The sequence below is a fragment of the Vulpes lagopus genome, chromosome 2 (genome assembly GCF_018345385.1).
Source record: "Vulpes lagopus strain Blue_001 chromosome 2, ASM1834538v1, whole genome shotgun sequence".
NCBI classification, from domain to species: Eukaryota; Metazoa; Chordata; class Mammalia; order Carnivora; family Canidae; genus Vulpes; species Vulpes lagopus.
The window spans coordinates 16,174,326-16,201,993 of record NC_054825.1 but is presented as its reverse complement, the minus strand read 5'-3'; the positions used below and the strand labels follow the sequence as shown (position 1 = coordinate 16,201,993).

General features: G+C 37.4%; 1 protein-coding gene across 1 annotated transcript in view; it reads left to right on the top strand.

Moving 5' to 3' along the window:
* Nucleotides 1-2,066: 2,066 nt before the first annotated feature.
* The window catches only part of TDRD1 (tudor domain containing 1), a 41,021-nt gene continuing 15,419 nt past the window's right edge, over nt 2,067-27,668 (top strand). Inside the window, exons 1-14 of the mRNA XM_041730868.1 lie at nt 2,067-2,195; nt 2,600-2,924; nt 5,333-5,391; nt 16,384-16,528; nt 18,769-18,874; nt 19,757-19,820; nt 20,815-20,919; nt 21,142-21,324; nt 21,814-21,957; nt 22,486-22,657; nt 23,724-23,810; nt 25,718-25,885; nt 26,009-26,116; nt 26,987-27,157. Of these exons, the coding sequence (XP_041586802.1) occupies nt 2,067-2,195; nt 2,600-2,924; nt 5,333-5,391; nt 16,384-16,528; nt 18,769-18,874; nt 19,757-19,820; nt 20,815-20,919; nt 21,142-21,324; nt 21,814-21,957; nt 22,486-22,657; nt 23,724-23,810; nt 25,718-25,885; nt 26,009-26,116; nt 26,987-27,157 (1,966 nt within the window). The remainder of the gene's footprint in view (nt 2,196-2,599; nt 2,925-5,332; nt 5,392-16,383; nt 16,529-18,768; nt 18,875-19,756; nt 19,821-20,814; nt 20,920-21,141; nt 21,325-21,813; nt 21,958-22,485; nt 22,658-23,723; nt 23,811-25,717; nt 25,886-26,008; nt 26,117-26,986; nt 27,158-27,668) is intronic.

Below are 27,668 nucleotides of genomic sequence, written 5' to 3'. Positions count from 1 at the left end.
AATGTTCCTGTTCATCAGGAAAGGACAGAGCTTTCTGAGAAATTCTGCTCAGGAGAATTGATTATGGGCAGTATTGTCTCTAACTCAAGCTGCTAAATCAGAGGTAGAAGATGGCCTTTGGGTCACATAGTCTGCTATAGTATCTGAATGTTTTTACTATTTATCCTTTTTAAAAAATTTGATACCGAATTTTCTGTCTTTTGTTGATCTTTATTTTCTGGCTTATTTGCTGTTTTTTTGTGATTTTTTTTTTTTTTTTGGTGTTTTCCGTAGTCATGTTTGATATTTCCTTTGTGATATTTTACCACCTTTAAAAAAAAACCCCAAAACCCTTCACCCACTAATGTGGTTGTTGTAGGCTGATTCTCTGGGAAACAAAACTTGAGATGGAGGTTTGTGTACTGTGGCAAGTGAATGTGTTTTGCATGGCATTAGTGTTTTTGGAGTTAGTTGAGGTGGCTTTTCTAGTCTAGTGTATGCCCAGTGTTGGAAAAAATGAATGTTCTTGATTGTATTGGTCCCTACTAGATCAAGTTTATTGTGGTACTAAAATATCACCACTTGTTTTCTGTTGACAACTGTCTAAGGCATGTGTGTCCTCACTGTGGACTGAATTTCTCCTCTTTCGCTTTGTTTTATAGATCTGGGGACATTGGCTGCTCTCTCTCCTCCAGTAGTCATCAACGTAAAAAAATCTTTGCCCCAATTGAGTTCTGTTTTATCAGTTATTAATATTAGTATTCCATCTTTTTTGGTTATTTACATAGCACATGTTTTAGTTGTTATTTCCAAGCTTGCCATATCATTTTGTTTTATTTGTGCTGCTTGTGTGTAACATCTAGCAGGATGTTTTTCCTCCCTAAGTCTTTTTCTCTTTTGAGACTAAATCATTGATAACTGGATTACTTGGGTTTGGTTCTGTCATCTTATTTGTTTTCCATTGACCATACTTGGATTTTTTTTCCTGTTAGTCTGAGTTTTTTTTTCTGTAATTTTAAAATTATGCATTGTTTTGTTCTGATAGTTACCCTAATATTTTAATGCACATTCTTTGTATTTCTTTTACAGAGTCTGGAGTTACTCAGTATTCTTAACCCCACCAGTTATCCCCTAGAAGTTATTTTCCTTTTGTAACTTCACAGTATTTCTTGCTCACTGCGCCCAACATTCTCATTCTCACTCACTCTGATTCTTCGGTGTAGGTGTGTTCATTGCCACACATGTCCTTTTCCTGAGCTGCAGGATCTCCCACCATAACTGCCTGTCTACAGACCTTCAATTAGGGATTTTTCCAAGATCTGGCCCACTGAGAGTTCCATACCTTTGAGTGTGCCTGTGCATTTCTTTATTATTTCACTCTCTTTTCTGTATTGTCATGGATTAGGCTAGACCTAATTTAAATTGAGAAATTAGAAGAAAATTTTAGGACACCAGGAAGAAGGATGTTTTTGCTATTTGTTTATCTTCTATTTATTTATTAATGAATTAATTAATTAATGAGAGACAGAGACACAGGCAGAGGGAGAAGCAGACTCCACGCAGGGAGCCCAGTGTGGGACTCGATCTCGGGACTCTGGGACCACACTCTGGGCCGAAGGCAGACGCCCAACCGCTGAGCCACCTAGGCATCCCTGTCTTCCCTTTAAAACAATGTTAAATCACTTTTAGATGCTACATATTCCAGTTTAGCTTTCTGTGGCTCTTTTAATTTTTTTCCCCTGAGCAGTTTTGGGACAATAGGCAGTTTTACCTGCTGCCTACAGACAAAGCTGTAGGTCACAACCTCAGAAAAGTTGTTTGTCCGCTTTTATTACTTCCCTTGGGCAGGACACTTAGTATTTAAGAGTAATAGAAAAACAAGCTAGCATAGGGTCTGGATAGAGATTTCTCAAAGGCAATTTGTAACAATACATGTACCTTATTTTCAGAGAAAGGTGCATAAAGTTAGGTCTTTAAAAGCAGTAGCTACAAGTTATAATTTATGGAAGCTCAGCTGGAGATGATCAAAGCAAAGGACTTGGGAAAAACAGACCAAACAGAGGTCAGCTGAGGCAAAAACCTAAGGGATGACTGGGAAGGAAGGAGTTTACCAGGCCAGTGAGGAAGAGAGAGGGCACTGGGGAGCTGGATTCAGCGTATACAAGATCTTAGTGTTGAAAGTAGGAGTCGTAGAGGGATTCTGGAAGGCTAGAAAGGTAGGTGATGACCTGATGAAGACAATACCCTCTATTGTATTTCACCATTAAGTTACATGCTCTGGGTTGGAAATATTTCTTTTAAAACATGAAAGTCCTTTTTATTCCTGTTGTTTGAAAAGCTTTTTAAAGTAAAAAATGGTGTCGAACTCTGAGATTACTCTTTTGATGTCTCTTGAGTTAGCCTTTTGTCTGTAGTTGAATTGTGTGAAACTTGGGAGTTTATACTTACCAATAGAGAATCATTCTGTTTGTGTCTTTAGGCCAGGCTGTGATATCATGGTTACCTCTGCTTTGGAATTATTCATGAGCATTACTTGTTACATAAAAAGAAATCACCTGGGCCTGCAGTGCTTCTACTTTTGTCATTAAAAATTGCCTTTTAAATACACTTCTTCCCATAGACTTCTGTGAATGTTAAATTGCCACATAATATGATCTCAAGAAATAATTTGGAGGCATCTACATGTAAAATGACAGAGCCATTTAATTTCGAGAAAAATGAAAACCAACTTCCAGCACCTGATTCTTTAAGAAGTCCTGGAGGACATGCTAACCACCCTAATTTCCGGTTGAAAAGCCCAGACAATGGAAATAAAAACAATTTTTTGCTTTGTGAGCAAACCAAACAGTATTTGGCTAGTCAAGAAGACAGTTCAGTATCTTCAAACCCTAACAGCATCAATGGAGAGGTGGTTGGATCCAAAGGAGATAGGAAGATGTCAGCAGGTGAGTGAAAACTATAGGTTTACTAATTCTTGAGTCTGATAATTTCTTTGGCTTATCACAGGTATATAATCACATATCCGTGGGCTATTAACAACTAAATGGCTACCTTACAGTATTTGCATTTAAAGATTTAGAAAGCCACATGCCAAATAGCTTTCTTTGACTAGTTTCATCACAAAAAGGATTTAGGAGAAGAGAATGTTTACAGATGAGCTTTCTCCCCACAGTGGGAGAACTAACTCTACTAGGGATATAAAAAGGACATACTATGGCTTTCTAAAGATTGGCCGTATTTTTAAAATGCTGTACAAATTATATGCATACAGTAGCTCACAAAGATATATGTAAGACGTTAAATTGTTTCATTAGATTTTTAAGAATTGTTCCTTTAGTCCTAATTCCAAAACCCTGGTTTTTAAGGAAGCTGGGCCTTCAGTGAATATATATATCAGATGGGATCTTTTTTTTTTTTTTTTTAAAGATTTTATTTATTTATTCATGATAGAGAGAGAGAGAGAGAGAGAGAGAGGCAGAGACACAGGCAGAGGGAGAAGCAGGCTCCATGCACCGGGAGCCTGACGTGGGATTCGATCCCGGGTCTCCAGGATCGCGCCCTGGGCCAAAGGCAGGCGCCAAACCGCTGCGCCACCCAGGGATCCCTCAGATGGGATCTTTTAATGTAATGGTGATTGTAGTTCACTTGTGTGGCCCTTGGGCCTCTGGGGTTTCCCAAGAAAGGGGTCAAAACTGTTTTCCCAATAATATTAAAATATCATTGTGCTGACTTTACAGTGATGGTGCAGAAGCAAAGGTGAGTAAACCACTGATGCTTCATTAACTCCATTGTAGGTAGGGATACCTGCCTGGGCTAGTGGTCTTTGGGTTTTTCATTGCTGTGAACTTGTAGTTAAGACAAAGCCAGAAATGCCTTTTTTAGGGATGTCCTTGACAGAACTCTAAGAATTATTACTAAATATCGATACTTGTTACAGTTTGGTATTTTGTGTAACACAATGGGAATTACCCCTAACTTCTGCTTTATAGGCAAGTATGAAAAGCATGTGTGTGATTGAGCTGTGAGCTATATGGAAACTTTTTGTTGAAACATCATTTTTACTTGAAAAGAATGATAAAGTTGGTTATTCAGATTTAGATATCTGGCTTTCATTTTCTCAAAAATGAACAAAGGGAGGCTGTTACTTCAAGGAAAATACTTGATAGTATTTTGTTGCTAATGATAAAATTCAAGATTTCCAGCGAACATGAGAATTTCAGAAAACCCATTTCTGCCACTCCATTCTGACAGCTTTTCAATACTTAAACTTTTCTGGTGAGATGCAGTGGTGATCTTGCAGTGGTGATCTTAACTAACACACATGATTTTTAAAATATATAATGAAATCTGTCCACATTTGGAAGATCTGCATAACTCAGAGTTTCTTAGTATTTTCCAAATGACCAATGCAGGATGCATAGTCATGCATGGGTAAAAATCCACTCAAAGTGCAGGATAGATCAGTGGATTCCAGTGTCACATTATGAACAAGTTTTAGGTTCCACATTGCAACTACCAATTAAACTATCACTTGAGTTTTGGCATGATGTTAAAGGAAAATATCTGTAATTATCTGAGAAAGCCATTAAATACTTCTTTTTGCAACTACGTATCTGTGAGAGGCCAGATTTTATTCATATGCTTCAACAAAAGCAACACAGAGGATTGAATGCAAAAGCAGGTATGTGAACCAACTACCATTAGTTATACCTAAAGAGATGTGTAAAAACGTAAAACAATGATACTCAATTTTTTTTTTTCCTTTGGAAAATGTAGTTGTTTTAAAAACCATGTCAATGTAATGCATTTATTTTTAAATGTATTTAATTTTTAAAAGTTTAAAAGTTTAAAATTTATAATTTTAATTTGTTTTTAACATTTTGGGGGGCACAGAGGGAATGAGAAAATCTTAAGCAGGCTCCACACCTAGCACAGAGCCCCACATAGTGTTCAGTCTCAGGACCCCTAAAATCATGACCTGAGCTAAAATTGGGAGTTGGATGCTTAACTGACTGACCCACCCAGGTGGCCCTTAATTTCTAATATTAGTAAATATTTACAGACATATACCATATAAATGAAATCTCTTTAAGGTTCTCAATTTCTAAGTGTATAAATGAGTCCAAGTTCAAAAAAGTCTGAGAACTTAGTGAATGGAGAAAAATTCACAGTAAGAGGAGTAGTAATTAAGTTTCAAACAAATCCTTATTTCTCATTAGGAAAATTAGGATGTTGCTTATTTCTAATGTAGGTTTAAGGCTATTTTGGTATAGCTTTCTTATTTGAATATCTAATTACAGTATTATACATTTTTAGGAATAAAGTAATTTGCTTTTATGTTTTCTATCTTCAGGAAACTCAGTGTCACCATTAAATGTTGGAAACCGTTCCCCACCCAAAGAAGTAAATAATGTAAGATTTTTTGGTTTTTTTTTTTTTTTCTATTTTGTGTTTTTGTTTGGGTAAAAGATTCTAAGCATGTATTCTGTTAATGTAGAATTACTCAATTTTCAGATATTATTCAAGGTCAAGCTTCCTTTTCTTTATCCTAGTATCTTATAAAAACCGTTCTTTTTAGGTAATTGTAGTAATGCTATACAGTTGTAAATGCAGCCTTATTTGACATGCAGAAATATTACTGATCCTGTGTAGCTATTCCCAGTTTCTCCCTGTGTGACATGCTGCAGAATTTAGTGTTTAACAGTCAGGATGTTGATGGTGATAACAGTCAAGATACAGAATATTTCCATCTTTCCCTTACATGCTGTTTATGGTTACGTCCATTTCCCTCTTGCCCCTACCACCTCCTTAAGCCATGGAGCTACTAATCTAATCCACATCCAAAAGTTTGTCATTTCAAGGATGTTATATAAATGGAATCCTTTTCAGTGTAACCTTTTGGGATTGGATATATTCACTCAGCATAATTCTCTGGAGATTCATCTAGGGTTGTTGTATCAATAGTTTTATTTTTATTGCTGAGAAGTAGTCCATGGTTTAACATTCACATATTGAAGTACATCTGCAGGGTTTTCAGTTTTTGATTATTACAGCTAAAACTCATAAACATTCCTGTCCAAGGTTTATGTGAACATAAGTTTTTTGTTTTTGTTTTTGCTCTGGGATAAATGCCCAGGGGTGCAATTTCTGGTTCATGTAGTATTGCATATTTAGTTTTTTTAAGAAGCTATTAAAGCGTTTTCCAGCATACCTATACTATTCTATGTTCCTACAGAGAATATTTGCAGTATCACACCAGCATTTGGTGGTGGTGGTGGTTTTTATTGTCCCCATTCTTAGAGGTGTGTGGTGATATTTTGTAGTTGTTTTAATCATGTTCCCCTAATTGTTTATAAACATCTCATGCATATTTGCCATCTCTGTGTCCTTTTTGGTGAGCTGTTTATTCATGTCTTTTGTCCATTTTCTTTTTTTTTTTCTATTAACATTTATAGAATCTCCTTTATTTTTTTTACTTGGAGTTCAATTTGCCAACATATAGCATAACACCCAGTGCTCATCCCATCAAGTGCCCCCCTTGGTGCCCGTCACCCAGTAACCGCCACCCCCCACCCACCTCCCTTTCCACCACCCCTTGTTCGTTTCCCAGAGTTAGGAGTCTCTCATGTTCTGTCTCCCTCTCTGATACTTCCCACTCATTTTCTCTCCTTTCCTCTTTATTCACCTTCACTATTTTTTATATTCCCGAAATGAATGAGACCATATAATGTTTGTCCTTCTCTGATTGACTTATTTCACTCAGCATAATACCCTCCAGTTCCATCCACGTCGAAGCAAATGGTGGGTATTTGTTGTTTCTAATGACTGAGTAATATTCCATTATATACATAGACCACATCTTCTTTATCCATTCATCTTTTGATGGACACCGAGGCTCCTTCCACAGTTTGGCTATTGTGGACATTACTGCTAAAATATAAACGCTTGGTGTCCCAGCATTTCACTGCATCTGTATCTTTGGGGTAAATCCCCAGCAGTGCAATTGCTGGGTTGTAGGGCAGATATATTTTTAACTCTTTGAGGAACCTCCACACAGTTTTCCAGAGTGGCTGCACCAGTTCCCATTCCCACCAACAGTGCAAGAGGGTTCCCCTCTCTCCACATCCTCTCCAACATTTGTTGTTTCCTGTCTTGTTAATTTTCCCCATTCTCACTGGTGTGAGGTGGTATCTCATTGTGGTTTTGATTTGTATTTCCCTGATGTCCAGTGATGCGGAGCATTTTCTCATGTGCTTGTTGGCCATGTGTAGGTCTTCCTCTGTGAGATTTCTGTTCATGTCTTTTGCCCATTTCATGATTGGATTGTTTCTTTGCTGTTGAGTTTAATAAGTTCTTCATAGATCTTGGATACTAGCCCTTTATCTGATAGGTCATTTGCAAATATCTTCTCCCATTCTGTAGGTTGTCTTTTAGTTTTGTTGACTGTTTCTTTTGCTGTGCAAAAGCTTCTTATCTTGATGAAGTCCCAATAATTCATTTTTGGTTTTTTTTTTTCTCTTGCCTTCATGGATGTATCTTGCAAGAAGTTACTGTGGCCGAGTTCAAAAAGGGTGTTGCCTGTGTTCTCCTCTAGGATTTTGATGGAATCTTGTCTCACGTTTAGATCTTTCATCCATTTTGAGTTTATCTTCGTGTATGGTGCAAGAGAGTGGTTTAGTTTCATTCTTCTGCATGTGGATGTCCAATTTTCCCAGCACCATTTATTGAAGAGACTGTCTTTCTTCCAGTGGATAGTCTTTCCTGCTTTGTCGAATATTAGTTGACCATAAAGTTGAGGGTCCACTTCTGGATTCTCTATTCTGTTCCATTGATCTATGTGTCTGTTGTTGTGCCAGTACCACACTGTCTTGATGACCACAGCTTTGTAGTACAACCTGAAATCTGGCATTGTGATGCCCCCCAGATACGGTTTTCTTTTTTAAAATTCCCCTGGCTATTCGGGGTCTTTTCTGATTCCACACAAATCTTAAGATGATTTGTTCCAACTCTCTGAAGAAAGTCCATGGTATTTTGATAGGGATTGCATTAAATGTGTAAATTGCCCTGGGTAACATTGACATTTTCACAATATTAATTCTTCCAATCCATGAGCATGAAATATTTTTCCATCTCTTTGTGTCTTCCTCCATTTCTTTCAGAAGTGTTCTGTAGTTTGTAGGGTATAGATCCTTTACCTCTTTGGTTAGGTTTATTCCTAGGTATCCTATGCTTTTGGGTGCAATTGTAAATGGGATTGACTCCTTAATTTCTCTTTCTTCAGTCTCATTGTTAGTGTATAGAAATGCCACTGACTTCTGGGCATTGATTTTTGTATCCTGCCACGCTGCCAAATTGCTGTATGAGTTCTAGCAATCTTGGGGTGGAGTCTTTTGGGTTTTCTATGTAGAGTATCATGTCATCTGTGAAGAGGGAGAGTTTGACTTCTTCTTTGCCAATTTGAATGCCTTTTATGTCTTTTTGTTGTCTGATTGCTGAGGCTAGGACTTCTAGTACTATGTTGAATAGCAGTGGTGAGAGTGGACATCCCTGTCTTGTTCCTGATATTAGGGGAAAGGCTCCCAGTGTTTTCCCATTGAGAATGATATTTGCTGTGGGCTTTTCATAGATGGCTTTTAAGATGCTGAGGAATGTTCCCTCTATCCCTACACTCTGAAGAGTTTTGATCAGGAATGGATGCTGTATTTTGTCAAATGCTTTCTCTGCATCTATTCAAAGGATCATATGGTTCTTGTTTTTTCTCTTTCTGATATGATGAATCACATTGATTGTTTTACGAGTGTTGAACCAGCCTTGCATCCTGGGGATAAATCCCACTTGGTCATGGTGAATAATCTTCTTAATGTATTGATGGATCCTACTGGCTAGTATCTTGTTGAGATTTTTTGCATCCATGTTCATCAGGGATATTGGTCTATAATTCTTTTTGGTGGGGTCTTTGTCTGGTTTTGGAATTAAGGTGATGCTGGCCTCATAGAATGAATTTGGAAGTACTCCATCTCTGTCTATCTTTCCAAACAGCTTTAGTAGAATAGGTATGGTTTCTTCTTTAAATGTTTGATAGAATTCCCCAGGGAAGCCATCTGGCCCTGGACTTTTGTGTCTTGGGAGGTTTTTGATGACTGCTTCAATTTCCTCCCTGGTTATTGGCCTGTTCAGGTTTTCTATTTCTTTCTGATCCACTTTTGGTAATTTGTGGTTTTCCAGAAATGCGTCCATTTCTTCTAGATTGCCTAATTTATTGGCGTAAAGCTGTTCATAATAAGTTTTTAAGACCATTTGTATTTCCTTGATAATGGTGGTGATCTCTCCTTTCTCATTCATGATTTTATTAATTTGAGTCTTTTCTCTCTTCTTTTTAATAAGACTGGCTAATGGTTTATCTATCTTACTAATTCTCTCAAAGAACCAACTCCTGGTTTTCTTAATCTGTTCCACAGTTCTTCTGGTCTCTGTTTCATTGAGTTCTGCTCAAATCTTTATTAACTCTCTTCTTCTACTGGGAGTAGGATCTATTTCCTGTTTTTTCTCCAGCTCCTTTAGGTGCAAGGTTAACTTTTGTATTTGAGTTCTTTCCAGTTTTTGGATGGATGCTTATATTGCGATGTATTTTCCCCTCAGGACTGCTTTTGCTGTATCACAAAGATTTTGAACAGTTGTATCTTCATTCTCATTAGTTTCCATGAATCTTTTTAAATTCTTCTCTAATTTCCTGATTGACCCTTTCATCTTTTAGCAGGATGGTCCTTAACCCTCACGTGTTTAAAATCCTTCCAAACTTCTTGTTGTGATTTAGTTCTAATTTCAAGGCATTGTGGTCTGAAAATATGCAGGGGACGATCCCAATCTTTTGGTATCAGTTAAGACCTGATTTGTGACCCAGTATGTGGTCTATTCTGGAGAAAGTTCCATGTGCACTTGAGAAGAATGTGTATTCAGTTGCGTTTGGATGTAAAGTTCTGTAAATATCTGTGTGAAGTCCATCTGGTCCAGTGTATCATTTAAAGCTCTTGTTTCTTTGGAGATATTGTGCTTAGAATACCTGTTGATTGTAGAAAGTGCTACATTCAAGTCACCAAGTATAAGTGTATTATTATCTAAGTATGTCTTAACTTTGGTTATTAATTGATATACTTGACAGCTCCCACATTCAGGGCATAAATATTCATGATTGTTAGGTCCTCTTGTTGGATAGATCCTTTAAGTATGATATAGTGTCCCTCTTCATCTCTTACTACGGACTTTGGGATAAACTTTAATTTATCTGATATAAGGATGGCTACCCCTGCTTTCTTTTGAGGACCATTTGAATGGTAAATGGTCCTCCAACCTTTTATTTTCAGGCTGTAGGTGTCCTTATGTCTAAAAATGAGTCTCTTGTAGACAGCAAATAGATGGGTCCTGCTTTTTTATCCAGTCTGAAACCCTGCACCTTTTCATGGGGTCATTAATCCCATTCACGTTCAGAGTTACTATTGAAAGATATGAATTTAGTATCATCATAATACCTATTCAGTCCCTGTTTTTGTGGATTGTTTGCCTATCTTGGAAGCTCTTTATCTCTCCTTCCATTCTGAATGAAAGCCTTGCTGGATAGAGTATTCTTGGCTGCATTTCTTCTCATTTAGGACCCTGAATATATCTTGCCAGCCCTTTCTGGCCTGCCAGGTCTCTGTGGAGAGGTCTGCTGTTAATCTAATATTTCTCCCCATAAAAGTTAGAGATTTCTTGTCTCTTGCTGCTTTAAGGATCTTCTCTTTATCTTTGGAATTTGCAAGTTTCACTATTAAATGTCGAGGTGTTGAGAGGTTTTTGCTGATTTTAGGGGGGATCTCTCTATTTCCTGGATCTGAATGCCTGTTTCCCTTCCCAAGTTAGGAAAGTTCTCAGCTATGATTTGTTCAAATAATATTCTGGACCTCTGTCCTTTTCGGCGCCCTCAGGAACCCCAATTAAATGTAGATTTTTTCCTTCTGAGGGTGTCATTTATTTCCCTTAACCTATCCTCATGATCTTTTAATTATTTTTCTTTTTTCCTCAGTTTCCCTCCTTGCCATCAACTTGTCTTCTATGGCACTCACTCGTTCTTCTACTTCGTTAACCCTTGTCGTTAGGACCTCTAGTTTGGATTGCATCTCATTTAATTGATTTTTAATTTCTGCCTGATTAGATCTAAATTTTGCAGTCATGAAGTCTCTTGAATCCTTTATGCTTTTTTCTAGAGCCACCAGTAGCTTTATAATTGTGCTTCTGAATTGACTTTCTGACATTGAATTGTAATCCAAATTTTGTAACTCTGTGGGAGAGAGGACTGTTTCTGATTCTTTCTTTTGAGGTGAGTTTTTCCTTCTAGTTATTTTGCTCAGTGCAGAGTGGCCAAAACCAAGTTGTACTTGATAGAAGCGCAAACTCTTCTCACTGTAGCATTCCAGCTGTTCTCACTTTAAATCTCAGACCGAATTAGTAGGTTTTCAGGATGATTTGAAAATTATCTAGGTAATTTGATGGGGACAGGTGATTGCGGACCGTACTCTTCTGCCATCTTGCCCCCTCCTCCTTTTGTCCATTTTCTAATTTGGATTTTTTTTTCTTTTTTTTTTTTTTTATTGCTCAGCTTTGGAAGTTCTTTATATATTCCGGGTTCTAGTCTTTTGTCAAATATGTGATTCAAAAATGATTTCTCCAGTCTGTAGCTTGTTTTTTCTTTCTTTTAAAGATTTTATTTATTCGTGAGAGACAGAGAGAGAGAGAGAGAGAGAGAGGCAGAGACACAGGCAGAGGGAGAAGCAGGCTCCATGCAGGGAGCCCGATGTGGGACTTGATCCCTGGACTCCAGGATCATGCCCTGGGCCGAAGGCAGGTGCTAAACCGCTGAGCCACCCGGGCAGCCCTGTAGCTTGTCTTTTCATTCTCTTACCAGGGTGTTTAGCAGAGCACAAGTTTTCATTTTAATGATGTCCTGACCACTTTTTCTTTTATGAGTTATGCTTTTGGTGTCTAGAAATTATTTGCTTCTTCAGATCTAGAAAATTTGGGTTTTTTTTCCCCATAAGTTTTATACTTTTACATTTAGATTTGTGGTCTACTTTGAGTTAATTTGAAGTTTTATTTTTTATGTCTAATTTCTCCAGCACCATTTGTTAAAAATTCTATATTTCCTCTACTGAATTGCTTTTGCACTTTTGTCAAAAAATTAGTTGGGCAAATTTGTATGTGTCTATTCTGGGTTGTCTATTCTTTTCCATTGATCTATGTATCCCTCCTCCAGTATCACACAATACTGGAGCTAAGTCCTAAGTCTTGAAGTTGGGTACAGTGATTTCTCCCACTGTTTTTTTTTTTCTTTTCCAAAATTGTTTTAGCTACTATAGTTCCTGTGCCTTCCAATGTTCCAGTGTACATTCTAGAATAATGTTGTCCGTAGCTGCAAAAAGTCTGGCTGAGATTTTGATAGTAATTGCATTAAACTTGCATATCAACTTGAGGATTATAGGTATCTTTGCTGTGTTGAATTTTTGAGCCCATGAATGTAATATCTCCATTTATTTAGCTCTTCTTTGATTTCCGTCACTTTGTATTTTTCAGCTTGTTATATTTACATCTGGATTTGGATTTGGGTTCTTTTTTTTTTTTTGTCATTGTAAATATTTTATTTTTTTATTCCCATGTGTCCTCATGTTCATTGTTAATATATATAAATATGGTTTTGCATGTGTCTCTTGTATCCTGTGACGTTGCTAAAGTCACTTATTCAATGAATTTTTTGTAGATTCCTTGGGATTTTCTATGTAGACAGTTGTATCTTCTGCAAAAAGGAACAGTTTCTTTTCAATATATTTTATATTTCCTTTTTTTGCCATATTGCACGGGCTAGAACTTCTAGCACTGGTGATGGTGGGTATTGTGCTTTACTTCCAAACTCAGTGGGAAAGCATTGAGCCTTTCACTATTAAGTGTAATCTTAGCTATGGGATTTTTATAGATGATCCTTATCAACTTGGTGAAATTTTCTTTTGCTACTTTTTTTTGATGGTTTTGATCATGCATAGGTGTTGTTCTTCTAAATGTTTTTCCTTCATCCATCAATAATTGATCTTTAACCTATTACTATAGTGGATTACATTGATGTTTTAAAATATTTAACCAGCCTTACATCCCTGGAATAAACACTCTGTCATGGTGTATAGTTAATTTTGTATGTTGCTGAATTATATCTGGTATCATTTTGAGTAGAATTTTTACATCTGTTTTTATGAGCAGTTTGTAATATTCTCTTTTTAACTACCTTCATATGGGTGGGGAACCAAGGTAATATTACCTTTCTGAGAGGTTGTATAGGATTGGTATTAATTCTTTAAGCATTTGGTACTGTTCTCCAGTGAAAACCATGTTAAGTGTGAAGGTTTCTTTTTTAGGAGTTTCCATTTCTTTAACATTTATAGGACTATTCACATTATCTGTTTCATATTGTGTTAATTTGTAATTTTTGAAGAATTGGTCTGTTTGTCAACATCATGAAATCTGTATGTATATAGTTCAGAGCACAGAGTATTCTATTATTATCATTTTTATGTCTTCAGGGTCTGTAATAAGGTATATTTTGTTTCATTCCTGATATTGGTAATTTCTGTCTTATTTTTCAAACAGTCTTGCTAGATCAATTTTATTTTTTTTTTTGAAGATTATATTTAGTTGAGAGAGCTTGTGTATGCAAGCTGGAGTAGGGCAGATAGAGGGGGGATCCTGACCACCATGGCTTGGTCCTAGGACCCTGGGATTGTGACCTGAGCTGAAGTCAGACACTTATCCAACTGAGCCATCCACTTTACCACTTGTTGATCTTATCAAAGAACTAGGTCTTTGTTTCATTGATTTCCACCCCCCCCCCTTTCATTTCCTTGATTTCTCCTTTTATCTTTAATGTTTCCTTGGGCATGTTTTTGTCTTATTTTTTAGGTTCTTAGGATGGGAATTTAGAAAGGAGACTTTCTCTTTTTTCTAATGTGTGAACTTAGTGCTATAAATTTACCTGTTGGCAATGCTTTACCTGTGTCCTACAAATTTTGAATTGTTAAACTTTCATTTTATTTTCACTTTTTAAAAAATTTCCTTTGAGACTTCCTCTTTGATTGAGTTTAGAAGTGTATTGTTTTCAAATGTATAGAGATTATTTATCATTTATTTCTAGTTTGAGTCAGCTGTGGTTGAAAAACATCTTCTGTGTGATTGAAATTCTTTTAAATTTGTTGAGCTTTGTTTTCTGGCCCAGTGTGTGGTCTTAGTGTATGTTCTGTTAGCACTTGAAAAGAATGTCCTTTCTGTTGTTGGGTAGAATGATCTGTGAATGTCTAACAGAATCTGTTGGTTAATGGGGTGATCTTGAGTTCTTCTGTATTCTTGCTGATTTTCTGTGTAGTTCTATTAATTGTTGAGAGAAGGATGTTAAAGTCCCTAGCTATGATTATATTGTCTCCTTTCAGTTTCATTTTGCTTCACAGTTTTTTCTATTCTATGAATCTGTAGTGCTTGTTGTATTTTTGCTTAATGTGTTCTTTTCTTTTGTTCAGACATTTTCATTATTTCCTTTACGTTTAGAGAATTTTCTTTAGCCATTTTTCTAGGATAGGTCTGCTGGTGACAACTTCTTAGTTTTCTTTCATTCAAGAATTCTTGATTTCTTCATTCCTACAGGACACTTTTCCTGGATAAGTTTCTCAGCTAACAGTTTTCTTTTAGCACTTGAAGAATGTTGTGTGACTTCCTCCTGCTCTGCATGGGATCTGTTGAGAAATCTATTCTCTTCTGAATTACTTTTTCCCCTGTAGATAAAACATCGTTTTCCTCTCTCTGCTTTTAAGCTTTTCTGTCTTTAGCTTGAAGAAGTTTGACTATATGCATCTTGGTGTGGATTTATTTGATTTGGTTTGGGATTTGCTCAGCTTGAATTTGTAGATTTATACTTTTGCCAAATTTTATAAGTTTGGGGTAATTTTTTTGTTGTTGGAGAACTTCTCTACCCTACCTTCTTTCTCCTCTCCCGGGACTCCAAAGACATGGATGTTAAATATTTTGTGATAGTGTCATAGGTCTCTGAGGCTCTTTTAATTTAGTTTTTTCTTCACTTTTTCTCTCTTTTGTTAGATTAGGCAGTTTCTGTTGTTTAGTCTTCAAGTATACTGATCCTTTCCTCTGTTGCCTCCATTCTGCTATTGAGTCATTATATTTTTAATGTTTGTTACTTTACTTTTTAGTTGTAAAGCTTATATTTGGCTCTTCTTTATATCCTCTGTTGCTTTGTTGAGACTCTTTTCATTTGCTTCCAGTGTGCTTATAATTGCTTATTGAAGTATCAATGGCTGCTTTAAAATAAACTCATCTTGGTGTTGGCATCCTTTTCTTTAAATTCAGTTATGATTTTCCTGTTTCCTAGTATGACAAGTTACTTTCTATTGAAACTTGGACATTTGGGCTATTATGTTAATGAAATTCTGTATCTTAAACTTTGTTTTGGCCAGCTTCCTCTGACCCTATATCAGAGGAAAGTGGGTGCTTCCAGGTAGGAGTCAATGTCTAGGTTCCCCATTCAGTCTCATTTGGCACTCAAGGACCAAGCTTCCTTGTGTTTGGTTGAGGGTGGGAGTTCCAGCTTCCTGGTAGGCCTCATGTGATACCATTTCCCTGCCTGGGAATGATTAGTGCCTCTTTACTGATAAAGGAGTGGGATGGAGTGGGGAGAGAGTAGGTGTTCCAGGGAGGAGAATTAGAGTCTTTGGAGACACTCATTACCTTTGAATAGTGATGAAAAGTCCTGACTCTCTACAAGGCCTCCTCTTCCACCACCCCAGCAATGGTTGAGGGAGGGGGAAGTACTTGCTGGGTAGAAGTCAGGTTCCCTATATGGGCTTTATGAGGACACTCCCAGGGATGAAGTGCCAGGTCCCTACTCTAGAACAGGGCCACGGTTTTTTCTGTGGTGTTTGTCTAGGGTAGAACACTTATTAAATTTTTCTATATTGTTGGGCTGCCCTTTTCCTGGTCTTTTGGCTAAAGGGAAAAGACTTTCTATTGGGGGTTTTATTGCCTGTACCTTTTGGCATTTCTGGGTTGCTGGCTTCTCCAGAACCATGTCTGGGGTATGTGAGGCAAAAAGAAAACTGAAGAAACTCATTATCTTCTCTGGGTCCCAAGTTTGTAGGCTACCTGCTGACTTATTTCAAAGTGAACTTATATTTGTTTAACCACAAGTTGAGGGTTTTTTAGTTGCACTTAATGGGAGGATAGAGAAAGGTACATCTATTTTATCTGCCCAAAAAAGGAAATCCCAAATACGGTATTTAAAAACAATTGCTACCAAGTTTTAATATTACTATTCTTTTTTCTTAATAGAAGCCTAGCAATAATGTGCCTCCTGCAAAATCAAAAAAAGTACACAAGTTGGTTGAGAATTCCTTGTCCATAAATAATTCAGCACTCTTCAACTCCTTAGGACCTCCTCTTCGGTCAACAACTTGCCATCGCTGTGGCCTATTTGGTAAGCATATTTCCCTCACGTGTCTGGATTATTTTTTCACACATTTGAAAAATATTTTTATTATTAAAGGTTTTAAAACATATTAAGTATGAAGAGTATGTACTATATACCCATCTCAACTTCAGCTACCAACACCATACAGTTCTTGTTCATCTGTACCTTTCCACTCTCGCTGCTTCCTTCTTATTGCCTATAGTTTTGTTTGTGATAAAATTTACATGCATTGGCATGCACCAACTTACATGCCTATCAAGATACAGAATATTTCCATCTTCTTAGAAAGTTCCCTCCTAGCCCCTTCCAGATTCTCTATACCCGCTAGAGACGACCATGCTGTTTTTTTACACCATAAATTAACTTTGCCAGTTTGATTTTAAAACATTTTTTATATTTATTTTTTATTGGTGTTCAATTTGCCAACATTTAGCATAACACCCAGTGCTCATCCCATCAAGTGCCCCCCTCAGTGCCCGTCACCCAGTCACCGCCACCCCCCGCCCACCTCCCTTTCCACCACCCCTTGTTCGTTTCCCAGAGTTAGGAGTCTCTCATGTTCTGTCTCCCTTTCTGATATTTCCCACTCATTTTTTCTCCTTTCCCCTTTATTCCCTTTCACTATTATTTATATTCCCCAAATGAATGAGACCGTATAATGTCTGTCCTTCTCTGATTGACTTGTTTCACTCAGCATAATACCCTCCAGTTCCATCCACGCCGAAACTTTGCCAGTTTTAGAATTACGTATAAATGGAATCTTATAGTATCGACTCTTTTGTATAAAGCTTTTTATAATTTAAAACAATATTTTTTGAGATTGATCCATGTTCTATACACAGTATTATTTGTTGCTGAGTAATATTTGTATGATTATATCACAATTTATCTGGTTTTATGTTGAACATTTTGCTTGTGTTTAGCTTTTAGCTATTATGAATAGAGCTCTCTACACATTTTTGTACAAGTCCTTGGGTGGGTATAGGTTTTCCTTTCTCTTGGGTACATACCTAGGAGTATAATTGCTGAGTCAAAGGTTAGATATATGTTTAACTTTAGAGGAAACAGCCAAACCATTTTCCAAAGTACTTGTCCCATTTTACCTTCCCAGTGATAATGGGTCCACATTATCTTTATGACAAGATGTGGTGGTTCCACATCTTTGTCATTTGGTTTTGTTGGTCTTTTCAACTTTAGCCCTTCTCTTGGTTGTTTAGTGGTATCTCATTGTGGTTTTAACTTGCATTTCCCTTATGATCAGTGAATGATCTTGAGTATTTCATTGCTTACTGGCTATTTGGATATTTAGCTCCTTTTTTTCTTTTTATAAAGATTTTATTTCAGAGAAAGTGCACAAGCATGAGCAGGGGGAGGGGGAGAAGCAGACTCCCTGCTGAGCAGAGAGCTTAAGAGGGGGAGGGCTTGATCCCAGCACTACAGGATCATGACCTAAGCAGAAGGCAGCCTCCTAACTGACTGAGCCATCTAGGCACTCCTCCTTTTTTTCCTTCTGTTTAGAGTAGAAGCATTCAAGGCCGGCCTGGATTTTTGTTACGTGTTTTTTTTTGTTTGTTTCATTTTTTTTTTTCTGCCTGTATATTCATAGGATTTTTTTAGTACTTTATTTTTAAAACTTCTGGGTTTTTGGGGATCCCTGGGTGGCGCAGCGGTTTGGCGCCTGCCTTTGGCCCAGGGCGCGATCCTGGAGACCCGGGATCGAATCCCACATCAGGCTCCCGGTGCATGGAGCCTGCTTCTCCCTCTGCCTGTGTCTCTGCCTCTCTCTCTTTCTCTCTGTATGACTATCATAAATAAATAAAAAAATAAAAAAAAAAAACTTCTGGGTTTTTCTGGGTGTGATTTCTCTTCGTTGGTTTTTTTGGTTTTTGTCTTATATATATTTTTTAATAGTGTGAAGTGGTAAGCTATGTCTGAGTCTGCTTGCACAAGTCTGTTTTCACTACCACACATTTTATATTTCCTTTGTTCCTTTTATAAGGTGTTCTGGACTCTAAGAAAGTCAGTTATGTTTTCATTCTGTCTTCATTTTCATCTGTGCATTCCTATTTGCAGTTTGAGAAAGCTGCAAAAATTTAGTCTTAGCACCTAGTCATAAACAGCATAATCTTTTTCAAGTGATCTTCTTGATGTGGTTAATAGAATGGTGTTTGATATGTCTGGTCTTTGAAAATGTCTTGCTCTCAGCAACAAATCCTTGGAATAAAACACTGGGCTGTGTTCTGTAGGATCGCTGAGGTGTTCACAGTGCAAGCAGACATACTATTGCTCCATAGCATGCCAGAGAAGGGACTGGTCGGCACACAGCATTGTGTGCAAACCTGTTCAACAAAAGTAAGTGTAATTTTTTTATTCATTAGAAAATATTTAAAAGGGTTGTGGGGTTTTTTTAATAGTGTAAGGATCAAATGAGGTAAGCAGGCCTATCTATGTAAAAGTTGTCACTTTTTATTTGAGGTGTAACATAAAGGGTTCAAATCTGAAATGAACAGCTTACAAACTCAGGACTGAGTTCTCATGAATATAATTTTATTAGCACATATTCATGGTTAGAAGTTTGAGTTTGTAATCATCAGAGCTTTAGAATGCCTTTTTTAAAAATAAGATTTTATTTACTTATTCATGAGAGACGCAGAGAGAGAGGCAGAGGGAGAAGCAGGCTCCCTGCAGGGACCCCGAGGTGGGACTTGATCCTGGGTCTCCAGGATCAGGCCCTGGGCCGAAGGTGGTGCTCAACCGCTGAGACACCAAGTGTCCCTAGAATGCCTTACTTTTTAACCTGTTCTTTCCTGAAGTTTGGGAAGGTAGAACTCTCACAGTGCCTCTTGAGTTGTGATTTTAAAATACGAAATTCTTCCAGGCATGGCATTTACCAGTTTAGACAGCAATTTCACATCTGTAACCTCATTTGATCCTCAAAACTGTTGAGAACCTGTCGCGATTATCTCCATTTTGCAGATAGGAAAGCTGGGGCCTGGAGATTGTGGCCCTGTATATCCCTTTAATTAGGTGGCTGTGGGCGAGGCCAGCCCACACACAGGGTAGACTGTCCCATGGCTAGCTGTGTACTATTTTGTTTTGTTACTACTGTGATTCTCTCTGAAGGAAGCTGTTTTTCTCCTTCCTGGGTTTTGTTGATTGAGAATTTAGCATCATGTGGCCCCTACTCTTAACTGACTCTGTACTATAGTATTATAATCAGCTGCTTTATTTCAGTTTCCATAAACATGAAGCTAGTAAATCACCTTTTGAAACAAAGAAAATGGAAGTGAAAAATGAGGTATGATGTATTTTTTGCCTTTACAGTAAATTTTGAATGACTTCCTTTTATTGAATTAAGAAGACTTAAGCTAAATAAAATATGTATTGCTTATTTCTGCATTTCACCAATGTTTATTCAAGTAATATCCAGTCTCAACATGTGGCTCAAACTCAACAACCCTGAGATCCAAGAATGAGTTGCAGGCTCCTCTCACTGAGCCAACCAGGCACCCCTGTACCAGTGTTTATTTAAAAACAAAAGTTTCCTGTTGAATAAATCTATACACCTTAATAACCAATTGGGTGACTTTTTAGGGTTTTTGAGCATTGTGTGTGACCAGCACTTTTCCCAGAAGGACTTGGGATGCTTGTGTCTTAGTGTAAAATCATTTGGACTCCTGAGAAAGAGCCCCTGTCTGTAATCCCAGATGAACACATTCTTGGGCTTTGTGTACTGTGTTCTAATAGGTTCCTATTATCAAAGCATTTTTTTCTGTAATACCCCTCTTCCATTTAGATGACTATATGGGCTTAATCATTCATAATCTGAAAAATATCACTAGTGCTTGTCTAATTTTTAGCCTTCTTTAGCTGGTTCTAGCTTCTGCTTAAGATCTGACTTCCTTAAATATTTATTCTTACAAAATGTTAACAAGTACAAAATAACCCCCCTTTTTTATTTTATTTTTTAAAAGATTTAATTTATCTACTCATGAGAGACAGAGGCAGAAACAGAGAGAGAAGCAGGCTCCCTGGGGAGCCTGATGTGGAACTCAGTCCCAGGACCCTGGGCTCATGACCTGAGCTAAAGACACACACTCATCCACTGAGCCACCCAGGTGCCCCCCACCCCCTCTTTTTATTTTATACTCAACATTATTAGCCCATTATGGCCTTATTCTTGAGTGATGCCAGTGCTATGTACATTGCCTATGGACAGTGGCTTTTATCAGCTCTCAAAGGTATACACTATTTCTTTGACTCACGTGTTTTGTTTTTTTTTTAAACCCTAGAGTGACTACCCTCTTGGAGTTACTAAAGAAATAGCCATTTGTACTGATAAAATAATGTTTTCTGATTTGAGAAGTCTACAGCTCAGGAAAACCATGGAAATAAAGGTATTTAATTTCTATAGACAGAGATCCAAAGAACTATAGATTTTTATTCCTTGTTTCCTGTTTTTAGTTTGAGTTTATAAGATAGCTACAGAATGTAACTGATTAAATTGATAAAGATTGCAAAAACTGTCTTGTAATACCTTTTTTAAATCATTAGAAAGTGTTAAGTTCACATTTGCTTGTGTTCTCCGTGAATTATTGCACCTTTCTATCTTTTGAAAGGGTACAGTTACTGAATTCAAACACCCAAGTGACTTTCACGTGCAGTTATATTCTTCAGAAGTTTTAGAATACATGAACCAACTATCTAGGAGCTTCAAGGAAACATATGCAAATATGACTCAGAAGGAAGATTACATTCCTGTTAAGGGGGAAGTTTGTGTTGCCAAGTACACTGTTGATCAGGTAACGGCTGATGAAATTAATTATTTAATACACTGTTTTAATTTACTTTGGTCATATAAACTTGACACCAGAGCTTTTAATAATGCATTTGACAGCTTAATAAGAGGCTATCTCATCCTCAGTCAGTAATCTAGGTCTGTTGGGTCACCTCCTGCCTGCCCTTGCCCCCTCCAGCTCTGTTTGTAGGCTCCCCTGCTGCCAGTTACAGACTGATGGTGAGTCCTGGAGCTTGTGTTTATTTTTGTAGTGAGGCATTGTGTGTCATAGTATCTCCTGGGTTAGAATAACCCAGGGATAATTGTGCATATTAAAGTCTCCTAAATTGACAAATTTAGGGATTTCTTAGTCAGATTCTTAGAAAATTAACTTGACTATGTCAGAACAGAGCTGTAGCCTTTCCCTTGCATGTTCTGTAGATTGGCTGAGAGTTTGTAAGCCTAAGATTGTGAAATACTGTTTTGACGTGAGCACCTTATATTCCACTTTCAGACCTGGAACAGAGTAATAATACAAGAAATTGATATGCTACAGAAGAAGGCACAAGTCTTATATATTGATTATGGAAATGAAGAAATAATTCCAATAAACAGAATTCACCAACTAAACAGAAACATTGGTTTATTTCCTCCATGTGTAAGTCTTTCACTTCCTAAATGCCTAATAGTGTCCCCAAAGAGCCCATTTTGATGGGCACAGTATTTGCCTGTTCTATTCTGGATGGTTATTATGAAAAAGTACCTATTGGTATATTTTTCATCTTTTATTATGTAGATAAGTACTCAATGGCTTTCTTGTCTCCATTTAATAAGCATTATTTAGTTAAATACTTTCTTAGATGAGAAACTTAGCATTTTTAGGGACATCTTTTAAAACAGTCATTTCTATGTTGATTACATTGTCTGGAAGCAACCTGAATTTATATGTATTTGAGGGATAATTATTATCCTTTTATGAGTTTCTCAAGCTTCAGGTCCCAAAAGGAAAAGCACTGTGGATAGAGTAACACAAGAGACCGATACTTACACATAAGATTGTTCATTTGGTTAGTTCTTGAAGACTTCTAATTAATTTTCAGCATGAAATATATTTTCTTCACATTATTAATTAGTAAAAATCATTTTCAAACACTAATTTTTTAGTAATTCATGTAAAATCTTTCAGGCCATAAAGTGCTTTGTTGCCAGTGTTATCCCAGCAGAGGGGAATTGGAGCAATGAATGTGTCAAAACTATTAAATCGCTGTTAATGGAGCAGTATTGCTCTATAAAGATTGTCGACATCTTGAAAGAAGAAGTGGTTACCTTTGCTGTGGATGTTATGCTGCCAAGTTCAGGTAAGATCAAAATCTTTCTTTTTCACATGGAGCATTTAATATGTTAAGTCTTCACCCATTAATGCAGAGAAAAAATAGAAACAAGAAGTGAGGCCAAGTAAGCTCCACTCGGAAGTCATTCAGGTTGTGATGAAAGTATGGCTTTAGCCCTGCTCCTGCGGTTGTTCAGAGACCCGGCACAGGTTCATGGAGCTGGATGGGTTAAGAGGCTAGGTGCAGACTTAGTGTGGGGATGACTGTGTTAACCTTTTGATATTGACGTTACGGTTTCTTTTCCTGACTTCTACCCATTTATGGAGAAAAACTCAAGAATTTATGTATATGTCCATGGTTTCACCACAAAGTGCATTTTTCTTGAAGAAATTTTACAGAACTGCATTTGGTTAGTATTGAGCCCATAAGTGCCTAGTATTTAAGTGTGAGATGGAAATGCCTTGGAAACCTACTCTTCTGTTCCAGCTATCTGTATGTTTGAAAAGTGACTTCTGACCGTATGCTTATAATCGCTTCTCAGTTTCCAAAGTATTAATCTTTTGCTTTTAGAGACCCCACATCACTTGGTGACTTGCTAGAAAATTCAGTTAAGCCATTTGTGAAATTAAGTATAAAATCTATTTTCTTTCTTTGTATGTTTTGTGTTAGGACTCTGGCTTCTGGATGCTGTTTCAAGGAACTTGAAGTTTATGCCATGCTGGCTACCCCTTGTTTCAGCCAGGCTTTATGTCTGAGAAAAGTAGTCTTGGTTTAACACTAAATTTATTTTTTCTCCTAAATGGTGGCCATATTCATGCCAGTGAGGTGGTAACTAAATCTTTCATGTTACCTAGAATTTGAGGTGAAATATTTTTATAAAATTTCCTGCCACATGACAATTGGAATTTTGACTCAGTTTTTAAGTTTGAACATTAGTAAACTGTATTTTGCACACAGAAGCTGAATTGAGAAATAGGGCAGTATATTAATAGCTATAGTCTCTAGATCAGATGATTGTGATTCATTTGTTTCATGTTTATGCCTAATACTTGGTATAATATCAATTATGACACATTTTCTTAATCATTTTTAGGAAAACTCTTAGATGATGTGCTCATAGAAATGGGATATGGCTTGAAACCCAAGGCACAAAATTCTAAGAAGCAAAGTGCAGATCCAAGTGAGTATACAGATTAATATTGAACAGTATAGTGACTGCAGGTACTAAAGAATATCTTCTCTACTGAACAACAACAAAAAAAAAGGCAGAGCTATCACACTGCCAGATTTAATGGAAATGAAATCCATTCTTTGATACTTTTTCATTTAGTAGTACATTATGTCTAATCTTAGTCTTTCCTGCCTGTTTTCCTTCCCTGTCTTCCATGTTCATCTTGACATTATCAGAAATCTCTAAAGTAGTAAATATTGTGACATTTTGAGTTAAATTTTTCCTTCTTTTTTGGGTATGCCAGCAGTAATAATAGGGGTATAACATTCTATTCTGGTAAGATGGTATTTCTTCTTAAAGTTTTTATTTCTCATGTGTGGTTTTTCATTTAGTATAGTGAGAATCAAGAAGGTTTGTTTTTTTGGTTTTGTTTTTAAAGTTCTATTTATTTGACAGAGAGAGTACATGTGCACATGAGCAGGGGGGAGCGGCAGAGGGAGAAGCAGACTCCACGCTGAGCAGGGAGCCAGCCATGGGGTTCCATCCCAGGACCCTGGGATCATGACCTGAGCTAAAAGCAGCCGCTTAACTGAATGAGCCAATCAGGCACCCCCCCCCCAAGAAGTTTTGCTACCAACATTTCATTTTCTCATTGCCTAGTTTTATGTGTTACTGTAGTGTTTTTTTCTTTATTCCTTTTGCCATTTACTTTGGATGTGAACATACCTCATCGTCTCTTGCTTATTCATCCCGAGGTGATTGCCAGGTTAATGGTGCTGTGATTAGATGCATCCTTTTATTATTTTTTAAAAGATTTTTAAAATTATTCATGAGAGACAGAGAGAGAGAGGCAGAGACACAGGGAGAAGATGCAGGATCCATTCAGGGAGCCTGACATGGGACTCAATCCCAGGTCTCCAGGATCACATCCTGGGCTGAAGGCGGCGCTAAACCACTGAGCCACTGGGGCTGCCCAGATACATCCTTTTATATAAAAAAGGTTGATTCATCTTTAAATCTACCTTATTCCTACCTCTTGTCCTTTGCTTTGTCTGATTGGTTGACAAGTCTTTAGTGGTGCTTCTTCCTGAATATCTTTTGTATAAGACTTTTCTCTTTTAAAATACTTGTTTTCTTACTATTTTTCTAGTTGAGGAATCCTTACCATTTATGGATAATTGCAAGAACCTTCTGACTTAACCTTTTGTCTCCTGTCTGTATTATTACAGTACTACATACATGATATCCCCCAAAATACAAATCTTGGTATGATGGCTCTCCTGAAAAGCTTTCAGTAATTCTTTGCCATTTAGAGAAAACCAAATACTTACTGGTCTGATAGTAGTCATAGTTGAAACCATAAATGATGTCATCTTAGGGTGAGTGTGGAGAGAGGGGGAAAAAGGGAGATAAATCTGGGGCATACAACATCAAGTGAGAATCCATGATGGGAGAGGTGGACAAAGGATGGGGAAGAAGTTGCCAGAGCAACAGGAGGGTGAGTGCTTCTAGGAGTCAGTCATCAGTAATAGTAGCAAGTGTTGCAGAGGTATCCCGTGGAAGGAACAAAAATCTTCTGGGCAGCATTTACTGCACTGAGGGACTGTTGAGGTGCCTTCATGGCGGTTATTCTGTGGTCAGTGCAGACATAGAAGAGATTATAATAAAATGGTATGAGGAAGAAGTTCATGCAGAGTACAGTGGGAGCACCTGGGACAGGCACCTAACCTGGGTTTGGAGAGAAGCCTTCTAAGGTGACACCACACTGAGCAGGAAATGATGAAGTTGCTGGGGGATTGGGAGTGTGTTCTGGGAAGGAAGAGTAGCTTATAGTATGGAAGGAGCCTGATTGGGCCTGAAAAACTCCACATGTTGATTAATGAAACCAAAATGCCTTGTTTTTGTTTTCTGTTAAGATGAGCTTGAGGATGTTGGAAAAATGACAGCTGAAAACAAAATTGTTGTAGACAGAAGTGATCTAATCCCAAAAGTGTTAACTTTGAATGTAGGCGATGAGTTCTGTGGTGTGGTTGCCCACATTCAGACTCCAGAAGACTTTTTTTGTCAACAGCTACAGAGTGGACGTAAGTAAAGTTTCTTGTTTTGTGCTATCAGTATAGCCTTATATACTTCAAGAGAGTGAAAAAGTGAAAGGGAAGTTAACTTACAGATTTGTATTTATTTTAAGATGTGATCTATATCTGCAGATAAGCTCGCTGAACTTCAGGCATCCCTTAGCGAGTACTGTGGTCAAGTGTCTCCACGCTCAGATTTTTATCCAACCATTGGTGATATCTGTTGTGCGCGATTCTCAGGTAACGGAAGAGTATTACTGAATTTTTTTTTAACTTAACAAAGTAAAAAGAAATGAAACAATCTTCAGTTTGCGTTGGGTGGCTGCATTCGAAGTCTGAGTATTAAAGTGCACCAATCATATTTTTAAATATGTACAGTGAAACAAATTTCTGTAATAGAAGAAGGCCTGTAAATGCTGGAGAAGTTGGTAAAGGAAGTTTCTATTGTTTCATTAACACTTTAGTTTTTGTGGACTTTTGCAGATAATTCCATTTATATCAGAATATAACATGTAATCTTCCAAGGTCATGTGTTCACCAGTTTTCTTGGGACTAGCAAGAGGGCCTGGAAGCATGGAGCTGTCATGGCACAGCTATGATGACTGGGTTCATTTTTTCTCTGCTGAAGGGAAAGAAGTCATTGGCCTCACAGAGGGGAGATACAAGAAGGGGAGACACAAATGTGCCTCCATTAAGTTGATTGCCTGGTCAGTGGAGTCTAGTTGACTCCTACTGCCAGGTATTCTAAAATTAGCCCTGCTTGATGCTTAGCAAATTGTTCCTGTATTGATTAGGCATCATTGTGGACTCATTCACAAGATCTGGACATGCTCTCTGTCCTAAGGAGTTAAGTGTCTGTGGGGAAGACAAAGCATGTTGTAAGGCATGACTGCCAAGGACGTGAGTGGTCTAGTAAGATATACATAAAGGTGAGATTTTAGGAGTTGAAGGCTTGTGAGAAGCACAAGTAGCAATGTTGACTAAGCATATGTTGTTCTATAAAGCTTAATATTCTGTTAAAGACCTACAGAAGACTATGTCAAAATTTGAGAGGGAAAGTTTTTGTATCTGCACTGAAAAGTCATCTGAGATGGAGTATCTTTTTTTCAGAGGATGATCAGTGGTACCGTGCCTCTGTTTTAGCTTATGCTTCTGAACAATCTGTACTGGTTGGATATGTAGATTATGGAAACTTTGAAATCCTTAGTTTGACGAGACTTTGTCCCATAACTCCAAAACTGTTGGAATTGCCAATGCAAGCTATAAAGTGTGTGCTGGCAGGTAAGACGTTTTTTGTGACCCCATATTCTTAAAATATTAAAACCTAAAGTAAGAGCATTAGAATTGAGATTAAACTACCCAGAAAATAAAAGAATGTGTTTAGATATAACTTCCCTTAATGCAAAAATAATCCTTAATAGAACATTTCAAATACACAGGACTATTTTGCTCTCTCTAATAAATAAGTTTAATGTATCTGTGGTTATGAAGTTATTTTCTGCTATTCGTAGAGTCTGCATTATTGATAAATATCATAGAAGCTGACTCATTACATAAAGTAGGACAAAACCTTATTAATACAGCATGAACATTATGAACATATGTTTAGGATTATTTTGTTTTGAGATTTTTATTCATGAGAGACACAGAGTCAGGGACATAGACAGAGGGAGGAGCAGGCTCCCTATAGGGAGCCTGATATAAGTCTCAACCCTGGGAACTCTGGAATCACAACCTGAGCTGAAGGCCACTCAGGTGTCCCTGCTTAGTATTATTGTATATAAAATTTATC